At 42.9% G+C, this 23268-nt stretch overlaps 1 protein-coding gene across 1 annotated transcript in view; it reads right to left on the minus strand.

Moving 5' to 3' along the window:
* Positions 1-23064, minus strand: part of LOC136863512 (cell adhesion molecule Dscam1) — a 938330-nt gene extending 915266 nt beyond the window's left edge. Inside the window, exons 1-2 of the mRNA XM_068225977.1 lie at positions 23058-23064; positions 22319-22468 (exon numbers count right to left, since the gene is read on the minus strand). Coding sequence (XP_068082078.1) covers positions 22319-22468; positions 23058-23064 — 157 coding nt within the window. The remainder of the gene's footprint in view (positions 1-22318; positions 22469-23057) is intronic.
* Positions 23065-23268: the final 204 nt, after the last annotated feature.

Raw genomic sequence — 23268 nt, forward strand, 5'->3', positions numbered from 1 at the left:
CGTAATGGTGTAGTTGAAATAAAACGAGTCCAGTCAGAATGTGTCAGTATAATAAACCACGGGCATTTAATTTCACGTCTTTATTGGTCGAGATCAGGAAAATAGTAAACAGATGTTGATGGTACATCATTATGAAGTTTTATGAATGACTGAAACCATGAATGATGAAAACAAATTTCAAATACACAAAATTCTAACATAGATAAAAGAATTAAAATAAACACAGCGAATGAAGCCTTAATCAAACCCGCCAGTACTGATTACCATACGTGTTGGTGGCTATACTGTGTTCAATAAATTGAAAGGCGACAATGAACACCATGAATTTCGTCCCATATAAAAAAAGTTACGTGTATGAGCCATACGGATGATGCCCAAATTGTCTTTCGCGCGTGTTCCAGCTGTTCTTACATTTCATTGTCAACGCGGATTCGTATCAACACAGAGCGTTCCTCTTATATACGTAGCAGGTTTCTCAACGTTAATTCATTATTACCTCCTTATTTCAGGGTTGTCAGCAACGAATACATGTATTTCAAGCCATGCACGTACACAAGAATTTACTGACGGATGACAGGTGAGATGTTTTCACGTTACGTTGTAAAATTTGGGGTCCTTAAACCCGAAGAAATGGGGGTGTGTGATCCATGCGATGTACTCAGCTGATGCCATCATCTATGAATCTAGCCTTTTCTGGCGGACTCCATAAGCAACCTAACTCTGATTTTATATTCAGGCACTGCAACGTTCAGAGATATGAGGATCGAGTTCCAACCCTGAAAGTGGCTGTTCCCCACACTCAATTTCAGGAATATTATGGAAGTGGGCCTAGTTCACATTTGCCGTTCCAGTGCTTCACTTCTATTACTAGGCTGTCATAATATTACGCTTATTAATATACCGCAAACTTCACAATAACACGAAAACAAGCTACACAGGTAAACATATCTATCTACCTATATATAAAATAACATGTCTTGGTCCGCCTCTGTGGTGTAGTGGTCAGTGTGATTAGCTGCCACCCTCAGAGGCCCGGGTTCAATTCCCGGCTCTGTCACGAAATTTGAAAAGTGGTCCGAGGTTTGGAACGGGGTCCACTCGGCGTCGGGAGGTCAACTGAGTTGAAGTGGGTTCGATTCCCTCCTCAGCCATCCTGGAAGAGGTTTTACGTGGTTTCCCCACTTCTCCTCCAGGCAAATGCCGGGATGGTACCTAACTTAGGGCCACAGCCGCTTCCTTCCCTCTTCCTTGGATATCCCTTCCAGTCTTCCCATCCCCTCGCAAGGCCCCTGTTCAGTATAACAGGTGAGGCCGCCTGGGCGAGGCACTGGTCATCCTCCCCAGTTGTATCCCCAGAACCAATGTGTGAAGCTCCAGGACACTGCCCTTGTGGCGGTATAGGTGGGATCCCTTGCTGAGTCCGAGCGAAAAGCCAACCCTGGAGGGTAAACAGATTAAGAAAAAAGTAAGAAAGAACATGTCTTGCCTGACTGACTGACTGACTCATCATCGCCAAGCCAAAACTACTGGACATAAAACAATGGAATTTTGGGGGATACATTCGTTTTACGGTGTAGGTGCTCACTAAGGAAGGGTTTTCCGATATTCCGTCGCTAAAGGGAGTGAAAAGGGTGATGAATTTTTAAAATGAGTATATATATCTCAAACTCCGCCTCTGTGATGTAGTGGTTAGTGCGATTAGCTGCCACCACCAGAGGACCGAGTTCGATTCCCGGCTCTGCCACGAGATTTGAAAAGTGGCACTAGGGCTGTAACGGGGTATACTTAGCCTCGGGAGGTCAACTGATTAGAGATGGGTTCGATTCCCAACTCAGCCATCATGGAAGTGGTTTTCCGTGGATTCCCACTTCTCCTTCAGGGAAATGCCGGGATGGTACCTAACTTAAGGCCACGGCCGCTTCCTTCCCTCTTCCTTGGCTATCTCTTCCAGTCTTCCCGTTCCCCCGCAAGGCTCCTGTTCAGCTTAGCAGGTGAGGCCGCCTGGGCGAGGCACTGGTCATCCTCGCCAGTTGTATCCCCCGACCCAGAGTCTGAAGCTCCAGGACACTGCCCTTGATGCGGTAGATGTGCGATTCCTCGCTGAGTCCGAGGGAAAAACCGTACCTGGAGGGTAAACAGATGAAGAAGAACATATATCTCAAAACTTTAACAATTTAAAGACGTGAAAATTAGTATTTGTAATCTCGTTTAAAAATAAATAAACACGTACTTTTGTTTTCTTTTCGACTTGAGAGAGGACTGTTTCTTACATGTACAGTTCTATGTAGCATGTTCCAGAGTTAGCTCTACCAGTAGCCTGGACATCTTAGCCCCAAAAGGCAATACCACAAACGTGGTCTGCAAGTAGGTTCTGGGATGAAAGAAACTGAATTTTTCGGTGAATTTTTATACTTTAGGGATTTTCAGATAAGGCCTTAGTGCAGTACGGAAGAACGATTACTTTCAACGAATTACGAAATTCATGCGAGCAAAGTTGCGGTTAAAAGCTAGTCTCAAAAAAAAAAAATTATAATAATAAAAAAAACCAAAATAAAAAAAAGGACGCAAATGTGGATAAAATAAAGCGCATTCCGGCTTCTTGGTCGTTTTTTGAGGTTTGATTGATTCAGTAGGTGAAGTCAACAAATGCTTCAATTTAACGTATTGTAATGAGGTTGTGCCCGCCTCTGCGGTGTAGTTGTTAGTGTGATTGGCTGCCACCCCCGGAGCCCGGGCTCGATTCCCGGCTCTGCCACGAAATTTAAAAAGTGTGTATGAGGACTGGAAAGGGGTCCACTCAGCCTCGGGTGTTCAACTGAGTGGAGGTTGTTCGATTCCCACCTCAGCCATCCTCGAAGTGGTTTTACGTGGTTTCCCACTTCTCCTCCAGGCAAATGCCTGTAAGGTACTTACTTAAGGCCACGGCCACTTCCTTCCCTCGTTCTTGTTTATACCTTCCAAACTTCCCATCCTCCAGGAGGCCCTGTTCAGCATAGCAGGTTAGGCCGCCTGGGGGAAGTACTGGTCATCCTCCCCAGAGTCTGAAGCTCCAGGACGCTGCACTTGAGGTGTTACGGATGGGATTCCTCGCTGAGTCCGAGGGAAAAACCAATCCTCGACTGTAAACGGATTACGAATGGAACAATAGTGTGGTAAATAAAATTCCGTGTGGCTATGTCTAGCCGAGTGCAGCCCTTGTAGGGCAGACCCTCCGATGAGGGTGGGCGGCTTCTGCCATGTGTAGGTAACTGCGTGTTATTTTGTTGGAGGATAGTATCATGTGTGGTGTGTGAGTTGCAGGGATATTGGGGACAGCACAAACACCCAGCCCCCGAGCCTCTGGAATTAACCAATGACGGTTAAAGTCCCCGATCCGGCCGGGAATCGAAACCGGGACCCTCTGAATCGAAGGCCAGTACGCTGACAATTCAGCTAACGAGTCAGACAATAATGTGGTATTCTAATGAACATTATACCCAAGATTATTTTATGCATGACTCAAATGTACAGCTCCCTGGTGGAGACTTACTGTGTCTGTCTTACCCGGAGGTTATGGAGTGTTCTCAACCTGGTGAGGTCAACCGGGGAGCTATCTGATTTTAATGGTACAGAAACCATAGGCCTACAGAAAATCAAGTAATACCTACAATAAAACAAAATAATTTATTTATTGGTGTTTTACTTTTAAAAGTATGTAGAGAATTACTCGTAAGGTCAGCATGCGGTTGTATCCACAGTAAATTATGTAGCGGGTAATTTATGGAATGCGAAGTTCAAACGCAGTATATCAAGTTCCATGCGATGAAAATGATCCCGCGTAACTGTGAGCTTGCATTCGGGAGACAGTGTGTTCGAATCCCACAGTCGGCAACCCTGAAGGTGGTTTTCCGTTGTTTCTCATTTTCGCACCAGGAAAACGCTGGAGCTGTGCCTTAAAAAAGGCCACAGACGCTACCATCCTATTCTTTTCCCATCATTGCGTCGCCGAAAGGAGCAACAGGACGTATAATTTGCAGGAAGAGATGGGCTAAAAGCTAGTATTTGAAGAAGTGCAGACCTCTCATATTCATTGCTCGTGAGCCTCTAATGGGGCCAGTACAGTATTATATCCCGGTACTTAAATAGTATTGATTTACTAGTCAGTTTTATCCCATGAAGTTAATAGGGACGGTAATGACCACACATCATAAACACACTAATCCTTTCAAAGTAATACCATGCCACAATGCCTGCATTAAACATAAGCCACTACCTAGCAGTAACGCAGTGGTGGCGGGGAAGTTAGAGTAATGGCCTCACACGAGGGATTCAGATCATAGAATGGAAGAAACATAATCTGCTGTATAGAAAAGATTGCTTTTATAAACTAAATATTGTTTTTGGTGTCTGTTTAAGAAGGGGATGTCTAGCAGGTGTGGTAAGGGCATCATCGCTTCATCCAGAAACACATGGGTATTAATCCCCCCCAGAGGGTCAGAAAATTTAGAAACAAGATTTTCACTTCCGGAGGTGCACATGGCCCTAAGGTTCACTCAGCCTACTCTGGAAATGAGTACCAAGTAAATTTTCGGGGCAAAGGTGGCAGGGCATAGTAACCACCATATCGCACTTACAAGGGAAATATTTGTGTTCGAACACTCCAAAATTGCATGAAAATTGATAGGAAGGTTCAAATATGGTGGCTGAAGACGGCTGTAGGGTTCTTTTCCGCGTACCGTTACGCATTTAATCACACGAGTAACTTCAGGTAGCAGCGGTTAGTAACGTTATGCTACGACGTTTGGTCGCAACGTTAAGGATGTTAGGCCTGTGAGCAGTAACCTGGCTGCTGTCAAATGTGCTTATTGTTACACTGCATTGTGCGTTGATCTCCCCATTCAAAAGCTCCATCTTCATTTTGATATTGACTGAAGCTCTACGGAGACACTTTTCGTCCATATCAACACTTGATTGTACACTAGGTAAGTAATCGCCTTTTTATGAATTGCACTTGTTTTTTTACAAGTTGTTTTACGTCGCGCCGACACAGATAGGTCTTATGGCGACGATAGGATAGGAAAGGGCTAGGAGTGGGAAGGATGCGGCCGTGGCCTTAATTAAAGTATGGCCCCAGCATTTGGCTGGTGTGAAAATGGGAAACCACGGAAAACCATCTTCAGGGCTGCCGATAGTAGGATTCAAACCCACTACCTCCCGAATACTGGATACTGGCTGCATTTAAGCGACTGCAGCTATCGAGCTCGGTGTATTGCACTTGTAATGATAACATTATTATTTTTTGGTTGCCTTCCGGTCATTTCTAACGTTGTGACTAAAGTCATAGCATACTGTTACTAACCATTTTTGTTAAATTTTGCTTTACTTCGCACGGACACAGATAGGTCTTATGTCGACAATGCTATAGGAAAGGGCTAGGAGAGGGAAGAAAGCGGTAGTGGCCATAATTAGGGTAAAGCCCCAGCATTTACTGGTATGAAAATGAGAAACCACAGAAAACCATGTTCAAGGCTGCCGGAAGTAGGGTTCGAACCCACTATCTCCCGAGTACAAGCTCATGGCAATGTGACCCAAACTGCGCGGCCACTTCCTCGGTATATTTAATTGGTTTCGGTGGTCAAGATCGTAAGTACAGGTTGTAACAATAAGGTACGTCCGGAATATCAGGACACATTCCTCAGACTGTTACGAGCTCAACTTCGCCTACCTTATGGCTGCTTCTCCGTCTTGATTTAGTGCACACTATATTGCGCTGTTCTATGAACCTTCTGCTTGCTATGCTGTCTCACCACTGCTTCATCTGCTACACCGCCACGCGCAATCTCCGTGACGTCACCTAGTTCTAGTGTGTTCTCGAGCTCGCTTCGCTCCGTGTATATATACTCGCCGCTTTCTCCTGTCCGGCGATCAGGTGTGACTTGGTGTTGTAATCGGCAGTGGGAGCTCAAGCCCTGCACCGGCTGGTCCGAGTGCATTTGGACTTTACTTGGTTCTCCGTTACGTGTTGGGTGAGCAGACTTTTACTGTAATTATTTACCATTCATTTTAATTTTGCCCTCTCATTCATCATATGGGCTTGAATAACGCTTCGATATTGAACTATCGTCCCTTCAGGACACAGCGAAATTTCACGGTGACAAACTATTGACTTTGACTTTATGATGGAAATATGAAGGAGGAAGCGTGCTGGGCTTCAAGTTTTGAACAGTTGTACTGGAACCTTTTCTCTCGTTTGGAGCGGACATCGTACCCTGGTCAATCCCCTTTCCCTGCTTGAATTTCTTTCCCGATTTTTCCTTCTTTTCGTTTACCTTTCGTACCTCTAGTAACATATTAATAAATTTGTAGTTTGGTGCTCTGCTAAATTTTTTTACTTCATCTGGCGTGTGCCTTTCGATTATTCTGGTGTGTACTTGCTATAAAAAAAAAAGTGTGCCATAGTTTTAGGGGGATAGCCTGTTCTTTTATCACGTGCCTTTGTGAGCACTGGAAAAATTCCTTTTAACTAATGTTAATTTTCTTGTTCCTGTTTCCATAATTCCTTGCTACTTTGTGGCATTCGCGTGAACGTTGGTATAAAATTTTATTCTGGTTTCGTGCTTGGCTTGTACAATTTCCCATTTTAATGGTGTATCAAATGGTCGAAGTTCTCATTCTTATAGTGTAAACAATTGTTATTTCTTGGAGTTGTTTTAATATATGTGTTCATTTTTTGAAACCTGTGCTTGTGGGAGTTTTCTTGGGTGTTCTCCTTCCCCCCCCCTTTTTCCACGTGTTCCTACCGCGATAGTTCCTCTGGGGAAAGGCCCCATAATTGAAATCACCACTTGATTTGGGATGTGATCACTGCTATCTGGTTATTCTAGACACGACATTTAAATTTTGGTGTTACTTCACTTTACGCCCTTCCCTCCGCATTGCTCTGCTGAGTCCTCTCCCCCCCCGCACCGGCAAGTATTTCTTGAGTCCCTTTGTTTACTTTACGTCGAACTTGGTCGGTTTATGCTTAGTGATTGCTGCAAGCACTTCTGTTTAAATGTGTCAACGCTCACTGTAACAAATGGTAGCAGAGTACTTCCTATTTTGACTGCTTCATTCCTTTGTGTGCTTTCATTCATGGCTTGTTTTTCCGATAATTTCCCTTTAGGGGATGACTCTTCCGTACTATCTTCTCCGCTAACACCAAATTTATCATTACCTGACCCTCCTGTACCGAATCTAATTTCTTTTTCGTCTACCCCATCTTCTCCTTCCCTATATCCGTCTTCCTCAACCCATACACCTCATTTGCAATCCGATGATACTAAACCTTCCGTTCTACTACATCCCATGGCCTCGTCGCCCCCTCCTTATTCTCAACCCCCAGTACCTACTACCCCCTCTGTTGATAATGCCCTTAATGTACAAATCATTACGCAATCGTTATTACAAGTTCCCCAATTATCCGCAACAGATCCCCGAAATCTTACCATTTGGCTGTTTTCAATTCGTAAGTTCTTAAATATAAAAGTTGCCTCCTTTCCCCAATTAATTGGTCTCTTATCCACCAAAACTACGGGTTTTTTCTCCACCTTTTGGTTGGATAATATGTCGAATTTTTCAAATTGGTATGAATTGAGACATGCGATACACAATTATTTCTTGCCCCTAGAAGTCCGTTACAAACTAAGTACAGAGTTCATCAGACGCCACCAGCTACCCAATGAACCTGCGCACGACTATTTGGACTCTATCATCACTTACAGTGACGTTTTGAATGTTTCATATAATACTTCCGAACTGATATCTATTATTCAGTTTTATGCCGCTCCATCATTCCGCATGCTTTTTAATGTTCTTACCCCCCCGTTTCCCTTTTTCAACTCTATAATCTTGCTCAACAACATATGATACATTCTCTAGGGGATCGTTCCTACTATGCTTCCGTCTCTCCCCCACCGATCCCTGCTCCTCCTTTACGTTCTTCTTTGTCTGCCGTACCTACCCTTAGTGTCCGTCCTCCTATAACCTGTTATCGTTGTAAATTACCGGGCCATATTGCCCGTCAATGTACTAATTTGCCTTCGGGAAACGCCTTCCACCCGCGTCCTTAGGCAGTAGGCGTTCACATAGGGAAAATCTGCCTCATTCCTCCCAGCTTACCTCCGTACCCCCATCTTCCCAATCCCTTCATAATTCTATTTCTCTCTCACCCCCGAGTTGTCATGTTATGCTCACAGTTAATAACCTTCCTTCTGTTGCGCTCCTAGATTCTGGGGCGACAGTGTCACTCATTAGTTCCCGATTTTATAGCGATTTACTTCACAATAATCCTCATCTGCAATATCTTCCATCTCCCCTTCGATGTCTTTCAGTCTCTAATCAACCCTTAAAAATGTTGGGTAGTATCTTGTTACATATTAAACTCCAGCACCTTTCTTGGCCTTTCACTTTTCAGATTGTGGAGGACTTGTCCTTCCCGGTTATCTTAGGTTATGATTTCTTTTCACATACTGGTCTTCTTCTTGACTCTGCCCAGTCTAAAGTTTCTTTTTCCTTTTCACACAAGTCTGTTCCGTTGATTAATATCTCTGATTTTCCCTCTCGTTCACATTCTCTACTTCCTGCTATTAACTCTATTCATTCTAACCAGGTTCAAGCTTTGCTCACTGAGTTCTCTGACGTTATTACCCCTAATTTGGGCACGGTTAAGAATTTTTTTGCACATATTGATCTAGTGGATTCTACCCCTGTCCGTTCTTCTCCCTATTTTCTTAGCCCTCCTCGGATGAACACTTTAAATCAATTGATTCAAACAATGCTTAAAGATAATACTATTATTCCATCATCTTCCGATTATGCTTCACCTGCCTTTGTGGTCGCCAAGCCTGACGGTTCTGCGAGATTTATTGTGGATTATAGGAAGCTTAATGAGAAAATCGTCTATGACGCCTATCCGATGCCTAAATTAAATTCGTCATTCCAACATTTTTCCGGTTCCAAATTTTTTTCAATTTTCGACCTAAATTCTGCTTACAATCAACTTCCCTTAGATGACCTCAGTTCTCGGTATACGGCATTCATTACTCCTACTGGGCTCTATCAATTTAAAAAAGTTCCCTTTGGCCTTAATCTTGGCTCCCAAATAATGCAGCGCTTTGTTGATTCCCTTTTTGCTGACATTAAGTATAAGTATCTTTTTCCTTTTGTTGATGATATCTTAGTTTTTTCTCCTGATTTTGACTCACATTTGTCTCATGTACGCGAAGTCCTTACTCGTCTTCGCAATGTCGGTCTCACCGTTAATCCTTCTAAAGTTTTGATCGCCCAAACTTCGATTAAATTTCTTGGCCACATATTGAGTTCTGATGGCATTGCTGTTGATCCTGATCGTGTCTCTGCCATTAATAAGATACCCCCTCCTACGAACTTGAAACATTTACGTTCCTTTTTGGGAATGGTTGGCTTCTATGCCAAATACATCCCTAATTTTTCATCTATTGCTGATCCATTGAATAAACTCAAAAGAAAAGGGGTCAAATTTCACTGGTCCCCTCAGCAACAAATGGCCTTTGATCTTCTTAAATCGAAACTATCTCATGCTCCCCTCTTACAAATTCCTGATTTTAATTTTACCTTTGAATTATCTACCGATGCCTCAGACATTTCCATTGGTGCTGTCCTTCAACAAACTATTAATGACCGTACGCTCCCCGTGGCCTACTTTAGTCGCCTGTTATCCCCTGCTGAACAAAAGTATTCTACTTACGAAAAGGAAGCCCTGGCTCTTATTCTCTCAATAGAACACTTTTCTGAATATCTCGACCATCGCGAGTTTATTGTCAGCACTGATAACCAGGCCCTTTCTTGGCTCTTACATAATGCCCCCAAAATTGGTCGTACTGGTCGTTGGTTACTCCGCCTGTCTCGTTTCAAGTTCTCTTTAAAATTCGTTTCCGGTTATAATAACTCTGTCGCCGATGCTCTTTCTCGTCTCTTTGATGACCACCAGCTTCAACCTTCCGAACTTGATTCCCTTCCTATTAACTCTGTTATATCCGTCTCTTCCTTAACTAACTTTCCCCTCTCTTTTCAATCTTGCTTGCACCATCAACAGCATGACCCTTGCTGTCAACAAATTTCCCAAGAAATTACTTCTCCTGATTATTCTGGCCCTTTTCGGGTCCACCACCAACTCCTTCTTTTTAAACCTACTCCTAAGGCTACTCCTCGTCTGGTTCTTCCTTCCACTCTCCGGTCTATGGTATTTCAATATTTTCATGATTCGCCTATCGGTGGCCACTTTGGGAGAGCTAAGACCTACGCTCGCCTTGCCTCCCAATTTTTTTGGCCGCAGATGCGTAAAGACATTTTTTCGTGGGTTCGATCTTGCCCTTCTTGTCAGAAACATAAACCGTTAAATCACCTTCCTTACGGCTCCTATGCCGCTTCTCCCGCCACTTACTCGTCTGAAAAGTATTACATTGACATTTTTGGGCCTATTGTTAAATCCTCTAAGTCCAATTCATACATCTTTACTCTGTTAGATGGGTTTTCCAAATTTCTTATTGTTCGTCCTTTGAGAAATATCTCTTCACAAATTGTTATTAATCTTTTGTTCAATTACATTTTTCCTATCACTGGCCTCCCTAAAGTTCTCATTTCTGATAATGCTTCGATTTTCACCTCTAGACAGTTCTATAATTTTTGTTTTTCTCTTGGCATAAAAAAGGTTTGTACTTCCCCCTATCATCCTCAGGCAAATACCGTCGAACGCTACCACCGTAACCTTAAAACATTTCTATCTATTTTTCACTCCCATAACCAGAAATCATGGGATACCGAACTCCCTTCTTTTGTGCTCGCCCTCAACTCCACCATCAATTCTTCTACTGGTTGTACACCGGCTAAACTCTTTCTTGGCCGTGAGCTGAATACCCCCCTTGCCCTTACGTGGGATCTCCCCTCGCTTTTGGATACACCCTCCGATCGTCTTAATCACTCCCAATTGTATTCCGCTTATCAAAAGCTCCTTCAGGCCAGTAAAGTTCATAAAAATCTGTAATTCTCGTGTCTTACCTTCTAAATTTAAATTGTTTGATTTAGTTCTTCTTAAAAATCATCCATTTAGCTCTGCACCTCAGAATATTTCGGCTAAACTCTCCCCTCGTTGGCTGGGTCCCTTTCGTATTCTTTCTTTTCCCTCGCCCAATACTGTTCAGCTTCAGTCTGTGGACTCCCCTACTGATCTCCGAAAGGCTCATTTTTCTCGATTAAAGCCCTTCCATACCTAATCCCTACGTTCCCCTTTTTTTTCTGTGGGGCGGGAGAGGGGTATTGATCGGTTCTTTTATTCCTTTTGTATTTTCTTGGTTTTATGATATTAATTTGCTGTCCATTAATCTCCTTCCTTCATATTTCTTAATAAAATTTTTTTTGTTTTTTTTCCCTTGTCTCTGCTCACCCAGCTCTTCTCCCACTGCCGAAAATTTCATGCCTGATCCTCCCCCTCTTTTAACTAAGTTTTGTCTTGTTATCCCTTTGGGGGTATATTATTGATAAATATTGAAAATTTTTTTTTTTACTGTCATATTGTTATGCAGAGCACTATATAATTTGGTTTGATCATTTAAATCATCCTGTTTGTTTTCTTGCTCTCTCCTTTCCCCCCGTCCTTTCCCCCCCTATTCTCCTCTTATTTTCTTTGGTGACTTATTCTCTTTATTTCTTCTTTCCTATGATGCTGCGTCTTCCTGTCTGGTCCTGAGACCGCGCTTCCTTCAGACTTCGTGGGACCTGGTGCTTCTACTGTCTTCATGTTTTCCTCGGTTCTGCCTTTTTGCCTGTCATCGTTTTCGCCGCAGTTGGATCTCCGCCACTCTTCATCTTCGTCCGTATCGCTTTGGACCACCGGTACTGCTTTCACCATCTTCTGCTCTCATTTGCCGTCTCGTCAACTTTGGACACCAATCCTTCGGATTTCTCCTGGTGGTGGGAGTATGTTACGAGCTCAACTTCGCCTACCTTATGGCTGCTTCTCCGTCTTGATTTAGTGCACACTATATTGCGCTGTTCTGTGAACCTTCTGCTTGCTATGCTGTCTCACCACTAGAGATGGGCAGAAAATAACACAACAGTTATTTTGGAACTGTTCCGTACTCGGAACTGGTCTCTAAGTGAACAGTACGCCGGAACATCCTGTTCCGAAAGAACAGTGTTCCGTGTCGCCTGCACTCCAGCGAAATTGGTCTAGCAGCATCCTGTTCCGAAAGAACAGTGCTCCGTATCGCTTGCACTCGGCGTATACCAACACCCTGTTCGGAAGGAACAGTGTTCTGTATCGCCCTGTATCATAAAACTTAACTGATATTATTAGAACTCATAAAAATATTTATTGGTTAACCAAATTCTGTTTCATAAAGGTGTATACATGACTAATAAAATGTCTTCACTCATAATATTAGTTAATTAGTCAGCTGATCCAATTGGAGGTTAGAATCGGTTTGTTGCATATGTTCTTGATTTGTGTTTGTTCCCAGCAGTAGGCTATTGCTTGACTACAACTGGATATTAATCCATATGTTCAATAGGGTCACTTGATATTTTCGTTGTTCTGACTTTCGGTACATAGGAGAATGGGTACCGGTAAAAAGATTTAGAGTAATGTGAGAGAAGAAATGTTCCTTCTGGAAAGTTTTTGGGTTGCAGCCTATTGCACACTCTATAACCCTCCTTTCTTTTTCTTTCTTATGTGCTCTTAAAAATCTCTGTTGAGATGGACTAGCAACATCTTGGTTTACCGGTGGTATAAGCGGAGCATAAAAGGATAGACTGAGTCTCCGAGCAGAACTGCACCAGAAGAAAGTCTCCAACCATCAGTCATCTTATTGTTCAAGTCACTTAGCCTTAGAGCCCTAGCATCGTTGACACTACCAGGCTAATTCTCACAACATAGTAAGAATTCTAAGTGGTGGTGGTGGTGGTGGTGATGATTATTGTTTTAAGAGGAAGTACAACTAGGCAACCATCCTCTATATGATACTAATCAGAGATAAAAAATGGAAGGGATACGATTGTTCGAAAAATGATGGTATCGTCCAACGGAAGACAAGGGCCACGAAGGGCGTGAAAAAGAAAGACTCCCTAGGCCTCGCAACCTAATACCATCGGGGTCAGAAAAGAACAAGAGTTGACCAAGGGAGGTCGGATAGGATAGATGGAAGTGGCACAAGTAAGTGGGAGCAATGCCAGGATTCAGCTATGAGCCCCGTGGTCGCCAAACCAAGCTATCAACTGTATAATTCTAAATGTGGCCCACATATGAGCATTAGAATCAAGGAATGTTTCCCATAACAATCAGCAAATGCTGGTTCATACGCACTTGGTGCATCATTTTCTGGCGTTCCACCAAGTACTCCACAAACTAAAGGAATACCGCCAAGTTCAGTGAATATGACAAATGCAGCATTTCGCCATAGTCAGCTAACCAACATGCGACATCATGAGGAAGGGTGTCATTTGGCGCTGACATAACTCTGCAGACTGTCGTTTTTGAAATACCATGTATATCAGAAACAGAATGCTACTGTGTACCACTACCTAACCAGTTCAGTGCAATCTGAAGCTGCTGTTTTGAGGTTAGTGCTTCATTCCTTGCATTCTCCTATCAAGCATATATTCAGATGTTCTGTAATCCGACGTAAATCTCTCATTGTATTCATATGTTTGTTTCCCACCAGTACATTCGCTCCTCATCACTATTTGAATCAGAGTCAACCCGTTCACTGATCTTCACAATTTTTTGCCAAAATATTAAAATACCACTCACTTTGCTTTTTTTTCTTTTTGCTATTGGCTTTACGTCGCACCGACACACATAGGTCTTATGGCGACGATGGGACAGGATAGGGCTAGGAGTGGGAAGGAAGCGGCCTTGGCCTTAATTAAGGTACAGCCCCAGCATTTGCCTGGTGTGAAAATGGGAAACCACGGAAAACCATCTTAAGGCCTGCCGACAGTGGGGTTCGAACCCACTATCTCCCGAATACTGGATACTGGCCGCACTGTCTTAAGCGACTGCAGCTATCGAGCTCGGTCCACTCGCTTTGGTTTCAGTAATAATATAGACTGAGTCGAAATACACTCATGGAAATAATCCCAATAATATGAGTAACTTTTATAAGTCATATTGTCCTTGAAACTGTTTACAAATATTATTAGGAATATCTACTAATATTATTACCTAATAAATCTATGAAACGTAATACTCATAATATTAGATAATATTATTGGTTTCTTACTAATAATATTAGTGAAAAATGTTTAATGAAAGGGGGCTCTACTGTACACTCGGCGGGATTGGTCTAGCAAGACCCTGTTCCGAAAGAACAGTGTTCCGTATCGCCTGTACTCAGCTGGATTGGTCTAGCAACACCCTGTTCCGAAAGAACAGTGTTCAGTATCGCCTGCACTCGGCGGGACTGGTCTAGCAACACCCTGTTCCGAAAGAACAGTGTTCCGTATCGCCTGCACTCGGCGGGACTGGTCCAGTAACACCCTGTTCCGAAAGAACAGTGTTCCGTATCGCCTGCACTCGGCGGGACTGGTCTAGCAACACCCTGTTCCGAAAGAACAGTGTTCCGTATCCTGGTTGGCTGATTGTTCCGACTCTGGGCGAACGTGAGTGCTATTTCTCTGCACTGGCTTCGAAGTTCTTTGAAACTTGACTGCACTGGAGCATCAATGGAAGGGGAAGGAACCCACAAAATATGAAACTGTAAGACGTAGAGGCGCCCATCTCAGTCAGCTTTCTGACAGACAGCGAAAGTGTGCATGGCACTGATTTTTAATCTTTATTCGTATGAATTCTTGCAGCGTAAAACCACGTGCATCGTCAAAGTATTCTTTTAGCGCGATTTACGGCTGTTTGTGTTGTGCTATCCACTCTAATTTGTTCATAAGAAGTGTTACTCTATTATACATAACGATATATAAAACATGGCGATATCAATGTACCAAATGTTATTGAACAAGGCCTAAATACTTCATATTTTACTGGTACCTGTCTTCTCAGTCCGCCTCTGTGGTGTAGTGGTTAGCGTGATTAGCTGCCACCCCCGGAGGTCCGGGTTCGATTCCCGGCTCTGCCACGAAATTTGAAAAGTGGTACGAGGGCTGGAACGGGGTCCACTCAGCCTCGGGAGGTCAACTGAGTAGAGGTGGGTTCGATTCCTACCTCAACCATCCTGGAAGTGGTTTTCCGTGGTTTTGCACTTCTCCTCCAGGCAAATGCCGGGATGGTACCTAATTTAAGGCCACGGCCACTTCCTTCCCTCTTCCATGCCAACTCTTCCAATCTTCCCATCCCCCACCAAGGCCCATGTTCAGCATAGCAGGTGAGGCCGGCTGGGCGAGGTACTGGTCATTCTCCCCAGTTGTATCCCCCGACCCAAAGTCTGAAGCTCCAGGACACTGCCCTTGAGGCGGTAGAGGTGGGATCCCTCGCTGAGTCCGAGGGAAAAACCGACCCTGGAGGGTAAACAGATTACGAACGAACCTGTCTTCTTAGTCAATATGTCTGTCGAAACTAATTTATTTATTAGGCTGTAAGATACCTGAAATATGAAACAGTTAACAACAGATCACACCTGAAAATTAAATTCAATTTAATTAAGGTGTTTCTTTCTCAGGTTTCATTATTACCCACTTTTTGTGATAAAAACTATATTTCAGCGTTCTTTACAGACATTAAGAGTAAAGCATGAAACTAACAGTGAGGAACCAATTTTAGAATTAGCATTTATGAGGTTCGTTTCGTTAATGTTTTCTAATTCCCCACTGCCTAAACCGTTTACTGTTATTTTGGAACTGTTATTCGGAACATAGTATTTATTCGGAACCGGAACAACCGGAACTGTTCCGGAAAAAGAACAACTTCGCCCATCTCTACTCACCACTGCTTCATCTGCTACACCGCCACGCGCAATCTCCGTGACGTCACCTAGTTCTAGTGTGTTCTCGAGCTCGCTTCGCTCCGTGTATATATACTCGCCGCTTTCTCCTGTCCGGCGATCAGGTGTGACTTGGTGTTGTAATCGGCAGTGGGAGCTCAAGCCCTGCACCGGCTGGTCCGAGTGCATTTGGACTTTACTTGGTTCTCCGTTACGTGTTGGGTGAGCAGACTTTTACTGTAATTATTTACCATTCATTTTAATTTTGCCCTCTCATTCATCATATGGGCTTGAATAACGCTTCGATATTGAACTATCGTCCCTTCAGGACACAGCGAAATTTCACGGTGACAAACTATTGACTTTGACTTTATGATGGAAATATGAAGGAGGAAGCGTGCTGGGCTTCAAGTTTTGAACAGTTGTACTGGAACATTTTCTCTCGTTTGGAGCGGACATCGTACCCTGGTCAATCCCCTTTCCCTGCTTGAATTTCTTTCCCGATTTTTCCTTCTTTTCGTTTACCTTTCGTACCTCTAGTAACATATTAATAAATTTGTAGTTTGGTGCTCTGCTAAATTTTTTTACTTCATCTGGCGTGTGCCTTTCGATTATTCTGGTGTGTACTTGCTATAAAAAAAAAAAAGTGTGCCATAGTTTTAGGGGGATAGCCTGTTCTTTTATCACGTGCCTTTGTGAGCACTGGAAAAATTCCTTTTAACTAATGTTAATTTTCTTGTTCCTGTTTCCATAATTCCTTGCTACTTTGTGGCATTCGCGTGAACGTTGGTATAAAATTTTATTCTGGTTTCGTGCTTGGCTTGTACAATTTCCCATTTTAATGGTGTATCAAATGGTCGAAGTTCTCATTCTTATAGTGTAAACAATTGTTATTTCTTGGAGTTGTTTTAATATATGTGTTCATTTTTTGAAACCTGTGCTTGTGGGAGTTTTCTTGGGTGTTCTCCTTCCCCCCCCCCCTTTTTCCACGTGTTCCTACCGCGATAGTTCCTCTGGGGAAAGGCCCCATAATTGAAATCACCACTTGATTTGGGATGTGATCACTGCTATCTGGTTATTCTACACACGACATTTAAATTTTGGTGTTACTTCACTTTACGCCCTTCCCTGCGCATTGCTCTGCTGAGTCCTCTCCCCCCCCCCCCCGCACCGGCAAGTATTTCTTGAGTCACTTTGTTTACTTTACGTCGAACTTGGTCGGTTTATGCTTAGTGATTGCTGCAAGCATTTGAAAGTACATATCTGTTTAAATGTGTCAACGCTCACTGTAACAAGACATAGGAGAATATATGTTATATGGACATGGGCCGGAAACGTTTTGTTTCCAAGTTAGAACTCATTTTAAACAACTCTACATAGTTTATTAATCATGGGAAACACAGGAACAGAACGCACCAGATTAGGACCCTTACACGGGTAATTGATCAAGCGCTAATTGGCTTTTGCCGGTCACGTGACTGATGACGTCACATGCGCGGGAACTTTGAATTGTGGGCCCGTGAAATTTGAAAAGTGGGTGATGGATAGCTGGGTTATATGTGCTGGCTTAACCTCACATTTAGGCTAATTTGTGGACTTAACCTCACACCGTGGCTAAGAGTGCAGGCATAACCTCACGTTGACTACGCGTTAACCTAACCTAAACTAACCTAACCGACTGCCCTTCCCTGCACAAGCTTGTAGGATTTCGGCGCAAGGGCTATTTCGGCGAGGAGCTTCGGCTACATGCGTGGGACAACCTTACAAGCTGGCTAAGGGTGCAGGCTCATCATCAAGCTGACCACGCGTTAACCTAACCTCACAAGACTAAGTACATCTTATTCCATAGCAGGACAAAGGACGGGGTTGCCCAGTCAGCCTGACGGGAGGCTAATATATATTGACCCCAGGATCACTAGGGTATGATGTAATAACGTGAAGTGATAAATTTCATCAAACGATAGCTACAGTATGTAAGATTTTATTAATAGGCCAGGTTGAGTAATTCGGACGGTTGAGGTTTGGCCTTCTGACCTCAACTTGGCAGGTTCGATCCTGGGTCAGTCCGGTGGTATTTAAAGGTGCTCGTATATGTCAGCCTTGTGTCGGCAGACTGACTGGCACGGAAAAGAACTCTTGCGGAGTTGAATTCCGGCACATCGGCGACTCCGAAAACCATAAAAGTAGTTTGTGCGACATAAAACCAATACGTTTAATTTAAATAAACTTATTAATAGCTGTCATCCGAGAACAAGTAACGGATTCCCTGGGACATTCTGTGTCGTCCCGCACCATCAGTCGGAGACTATCAGCAGCCGGACTAGGCAATTACCGTCCTAAGTGTAGGCTACCGTTAGCACCACAACACAAATGACTGCGGTTGGAGTGGTCTTGTGACTGGGAAGCATGGACTGCTCATGAATAGCGTCGTATTGTGTTCAGCGATGCATCTGGTTCTGCACTACCCCAGTCTGCGAATTTGGCGGCTACTCGGGGAGAGGTCCCATTCTTCCAATGTTCTGGAGGAGCACAGCGCTGTTACACCTGGCGTCATCGTGTGGGGAGCCATCTGGTATGACTTCAGGCCACGGATGGTAGTGATTGAGGGGACTCTGGAAACACAACGGTGCGTTACAGACATCCTACATTCTCATGTCCTTCCTCTCACGCGAGACTATCATGATGCCCTCTTCCAACAGGACAATGCTCGTCCACACACGGCATGTGTCTCTATAAACTGTCTGCGTGATGTTGAGGTACTCCCGTGGCCAGCAAGAATCCCCAGATCTGTCCGCGATAGATCACGTGTGGGACCAGCTTGGACGTCAAATCCCTCCCAAGGCCAGCATCAAGATATCAATGACCATATGCAACAGTTGTGGGCCAGCTAGCCTCAGGAGAGGATACACGGGCTTTATGACACAGTTCCCAACCGAATCAGCGCACGTGTTAGACCAGCTCGGACGTCAACTCCGTACCAGTGCCAGTATCCAGGGTTTCAAGGGCCAGTTACGACTTCATGACACAGGGCTTTATGACACAGTTCCCAACCGAATCAGAGCATGCATGCAGGTCAGAGGTGGTGCTACGTCATGCTGATGAGTGAGCTCGTACTGCGAAGTTCTTTGTAAATTTGAATCGATTTTATAATCACTGAAATAATATCACATACCTCCTCAACACGTGAAGTTTCATTTCGTTTCCTCCTGCCCTTCTGGCTGCTTCCATTCTTTTTTCAGGCAACGCAAGTTAGACTACAATGACCGGTTCGGAAAAATTAGTCCCGTTTGGACTATGTTAAATGAACGCTGGCTACGCTGTTGTCCTAGTGATACGCAGCTTTCTGTCGACGAGTCAGTGGTCTCATATTTAGGAAGACATGGCGCCGAGCAACACAACACAACACAACCAATGATTTGTACCTTATGAAATGTATGTTATGTGATTTTTTGTGCCAATTCAACGCTTGTTTAACTAATACTTATCAAATGATGAATTATTACATTCATATGAACTTTACATTGGAAGAATTGCATCCTCCATGAGCACCTCTTTTACCCTACACATCCACGCTCACAGCCGACACATGTCGACATGAATAATTTCCGGGAAAATATGTTCATGAAAAGTACAATCACCGTAATCCGTTCATTTATTTTACAAACAACTGGCCTAACGAAATCTGTTGGAATATTCAACAGAAAAATAATGGGGTAGACTGAAATTGAGTCGTAACTACAGACAATGACATGATGATTGAAAATATGTCTTGCTTATGGACGAGTTGTGGTTTAATTTGAGCCACCATGGTGACCACATGCGAATCTTCCAGGAAGCAATTCACAGAGTAATATTAACTGAATGCAAGTTCTGATGGTGCTGGATGTACCATTCACGATGGCGCCTAATTTCAGCTGAGGCTAGTCTCAAAAATGACCGCTGCATCAGGATAGTCACAAGGAAAAAAATAGGTTTTACATTTAATTTGATTTCATTATCAAGGCGAAAGGAATACCGGCCAAGGGAGATTGATCACTATAGATCGAATACAAATAAAGTGAGTTTCTCTCACCGGTCGGCCGGCACACTCTTGCAGCCTGCCTGCCCTTGTCCCATCACTCCCCGCTCCGCGGCATAGCAACAAGCACGGCTCTTCGCTCACTTTGTACTATCGCGATCACAAGAACTCCGGGTCGAAAAAGAAACAAGGTAACGTTTGGGTGAAGTTTTTTGCTAACCTTGAGGATGAAGGTGAAGTAACCAAGACAACATCACGTGTTCGTCGTCCAGCAGATGTGGCCTGTCCCGTTACGCACTCAGAGTTCACTCCCAACACCATTTTCTCGGAAACTGATTAAGATGTTTCTATGGTTAAATATTCTGGCTATACTGGCTTCTCCTAACCAAGGAAAACAATTAATTAACTGTAATTTAATTGTGAAAAACTGTGCACGATTTAATCCCGCCCCAATACGTGTGGCATTTAATATTTCGATCAGTGCAGACAATAACTCCATAGGAACGGTTTTCCAAACACCCTTGCTATTAACAAAGTAATGTAGAACCATTCTTTCCGTTTTTCCCTAATCAGTTTCCTCCAATCATTTGAATTGCTAGAAAATTATTACTTTTTTGCAAAACTAGTGCACTGTTTAAGATTATACAAATAAAATTATTTTCGTGTGTAGGAAGCGTTCATTTACATTTTTCTTACAAAATGCACTCCTTTGTTTCTTTTAAGATATGTTACTGTGATATTATGAGAATATCTAACTTTTATTATTACGTACCATTGTTTTTTGGATTATGAATAATATTCTTCATTTACATGTCTTTTAAATGTAAGCACTGTTTCTGTCTTGTATTTTTATACGTCACATTATACCATTTAATTTCTATTCCATTTCTCATAATTATATTGAGAAAAACGAATGGTATAATATTTCAGTAAAAGGGCAGGCCCTAAATCTTTACATGAAACAGTTACCGTCTTTCATCTTAATTTCTTGCGTACAAATTTGATATCCATGTATGTTTTAGTGCATAGTATATTAACTCCTCTTCTTTTGACAGTGTCTGCATGAGTATTAAAGTAGTTTAATTTCATAGGGCCAATATTGACGAAAATGTGGATCATTCTCTCTTACAGTGGTTGAGCGCGATGATAATGAAGTCATGGTCGGGACCGCTATCATTTCAGCCAGAATTTGTCCCTCAATGAGCAAAATGAAATAGCGTATGGTTCACATACACCCAGCCCCCGTGCCAGCGGAATTAACCAATTAACCAATTATGGTTAAAATTCCCGATCCTCCATGGAATCGAAGCCGGGACGCTATCCATTTAGCCATGGAGCCGGACCCCTCAATGAGTTGATACACACAGTACGTCTGTTGCCTTCAAGGACTCCCTCCATTGCCCTCTCTCATCTTTGTAAAGCCAGGGTGACATGCGGGCAGGCGGGGAGCAAGTACCTTCCCCTCCGCGTGTTTCGTTCATGCAAAACATCCCGTACTACAATATCTCCACCCCTCGTTCACTCTTCAGATATGTGTATGTGTTACGTGTCTAATGGATGTGACCAATAGGAGAGAGTGTGTAAGCAGGTACTGTGTGGTTCTGAAGACTGTACTGATTTCTTGCCTGAAATGAATATTTCTGGCCACGAGATACTAAAGTTCTCGAGTGCACGTGAATGGTCTGACATAAGAATTAAAATTAAGAAAATAAGCACGTACATCATGACAGGAGATTTTGGAAATGTACTGCTACATCCACACAGTTTTGGCATCGTCTTAGGAAACTCGGATTTGCACGCATTAGTTCGTTTTCTGTAATTGAGGCTATGCCTTTCCTGACATGTTCTTTCAGTTCGTCTAACGTGCGATGAGTTTCATGAATACCTCTATTATTCAGTCACTCCTTAAACAAATCTGTGGACCGTGAGGGCCCTAATTCCGTACTAATAACCCAATCTTCGAAAATGTACTCAATGAATTTTTTGTGTCATTAGCTGTATGCGCGATGGCAGAGTCTTACTGCAAATATCCATTTCCACAGTCAATGTCAATCAGTTCATCGCAAATAGTTTGAGTATACTATTCCTGTATTCTTCATTAATTGTGTGCCCTCAAAAAAGGGGTCCTATTGTTTTGTATCCATTCTCTGCGCAGCATACTCTGATCCGTTTGTCATGCCGAGGAATTTCGTATATACGATGGGGTTTTTCTGCACTCCAATATGTGTTATTCTGCATCGAAACGTACCCTGGTACATGGAACCATGATTAATCACAGAACAATATTATCACGATGAATGACAACAATGAAACAGTCACTTCCTACTGCTAATCCAAATAGCCTTAATAATATTATTAGAGGTGATTAACGAACCTGATACGAGAAGACGACCGACTGTGGCACTTTCTTGAGTTCGTCCAGTCAACTTGTGTAGTGTTCTACATCGGTAGCTGCTGCGACCATCTCGTGCATCCACGTTCAGTACATGGAGTTCTCCCGTAGGCAGCATCACGTGTTTGGAATCTGTAACAAGGACCACATAGTGGTGAAAACATTGAGATGAGCTAAGAACTGTTGAATAAAATATGTATACAAACTACATTTTATATTTATACCCTGGGGATATTCATGCCATATTTTCTGTGGGTTGGCAGGCCAAAGTGGTGCGCAGGATGTTCGAAATGACCGACAGAGCAGATGTTTTCATAATGTTACACTGGCTACGACCAGAAAATGAGATATAGTTGGATATATCCGGGTATCTGGGCATGCAATAATGATATTTAGCTTATAAAGTGTTCCGTGTAACTTCGACTGCAACCGAGTAACCGGTCCAAGTCCGCTACCTCACTAGAATCAGATCTGCAAATCGGTCACATTCAGAATCAGCAAAATCTTCTTCGTACAGGCCATGAAGGCAATAATAAGAAAATCGTATAGCCTGTGCCATGACTATTGAAATTAAAAAGTACAAATATTTGATATTTGTATGATATACCTCATGATTCTAGTCATTTAAGTAGTTTTTTTGTTTTTTTACGACAAGGACGATATATGCATCTCATGCGCTAACTGCAAGTAACACGGCAAGCGGCAAGTTCTAAATCTTTACTCTTCATCCTTATTCCATTTAATACCTTCATATAAATTTAACGTATTGAATTATAAATATATTCAGTTGAATTTTAAATTACTCTTACCTTATCGACTGTACAGTAGTGTGGATTCAAAACAAAGGACCGTAGAAAAGTACAGATATTTAATAAATGCTGCGTCTTCACAATCGTCCATTTCACATTCGTTGTTGTTAACTTGAAGTGGAC

The sequence above is a fragment of the Anabrus simplex genome, chromosome 2 (genome assembly GCF_040414725.1).
Source record: "Anabrus simplex isolate iqAnaSimp1 chromosome 2, ASM4041472v1, whole genome shotgun sequence".
Lineage (NCBI taxonomy): Eukaryota > Metazoa > Arthropoda > Insecta > Orthoptera > Tettigoniidae > Anabrus > Anabrus simplex.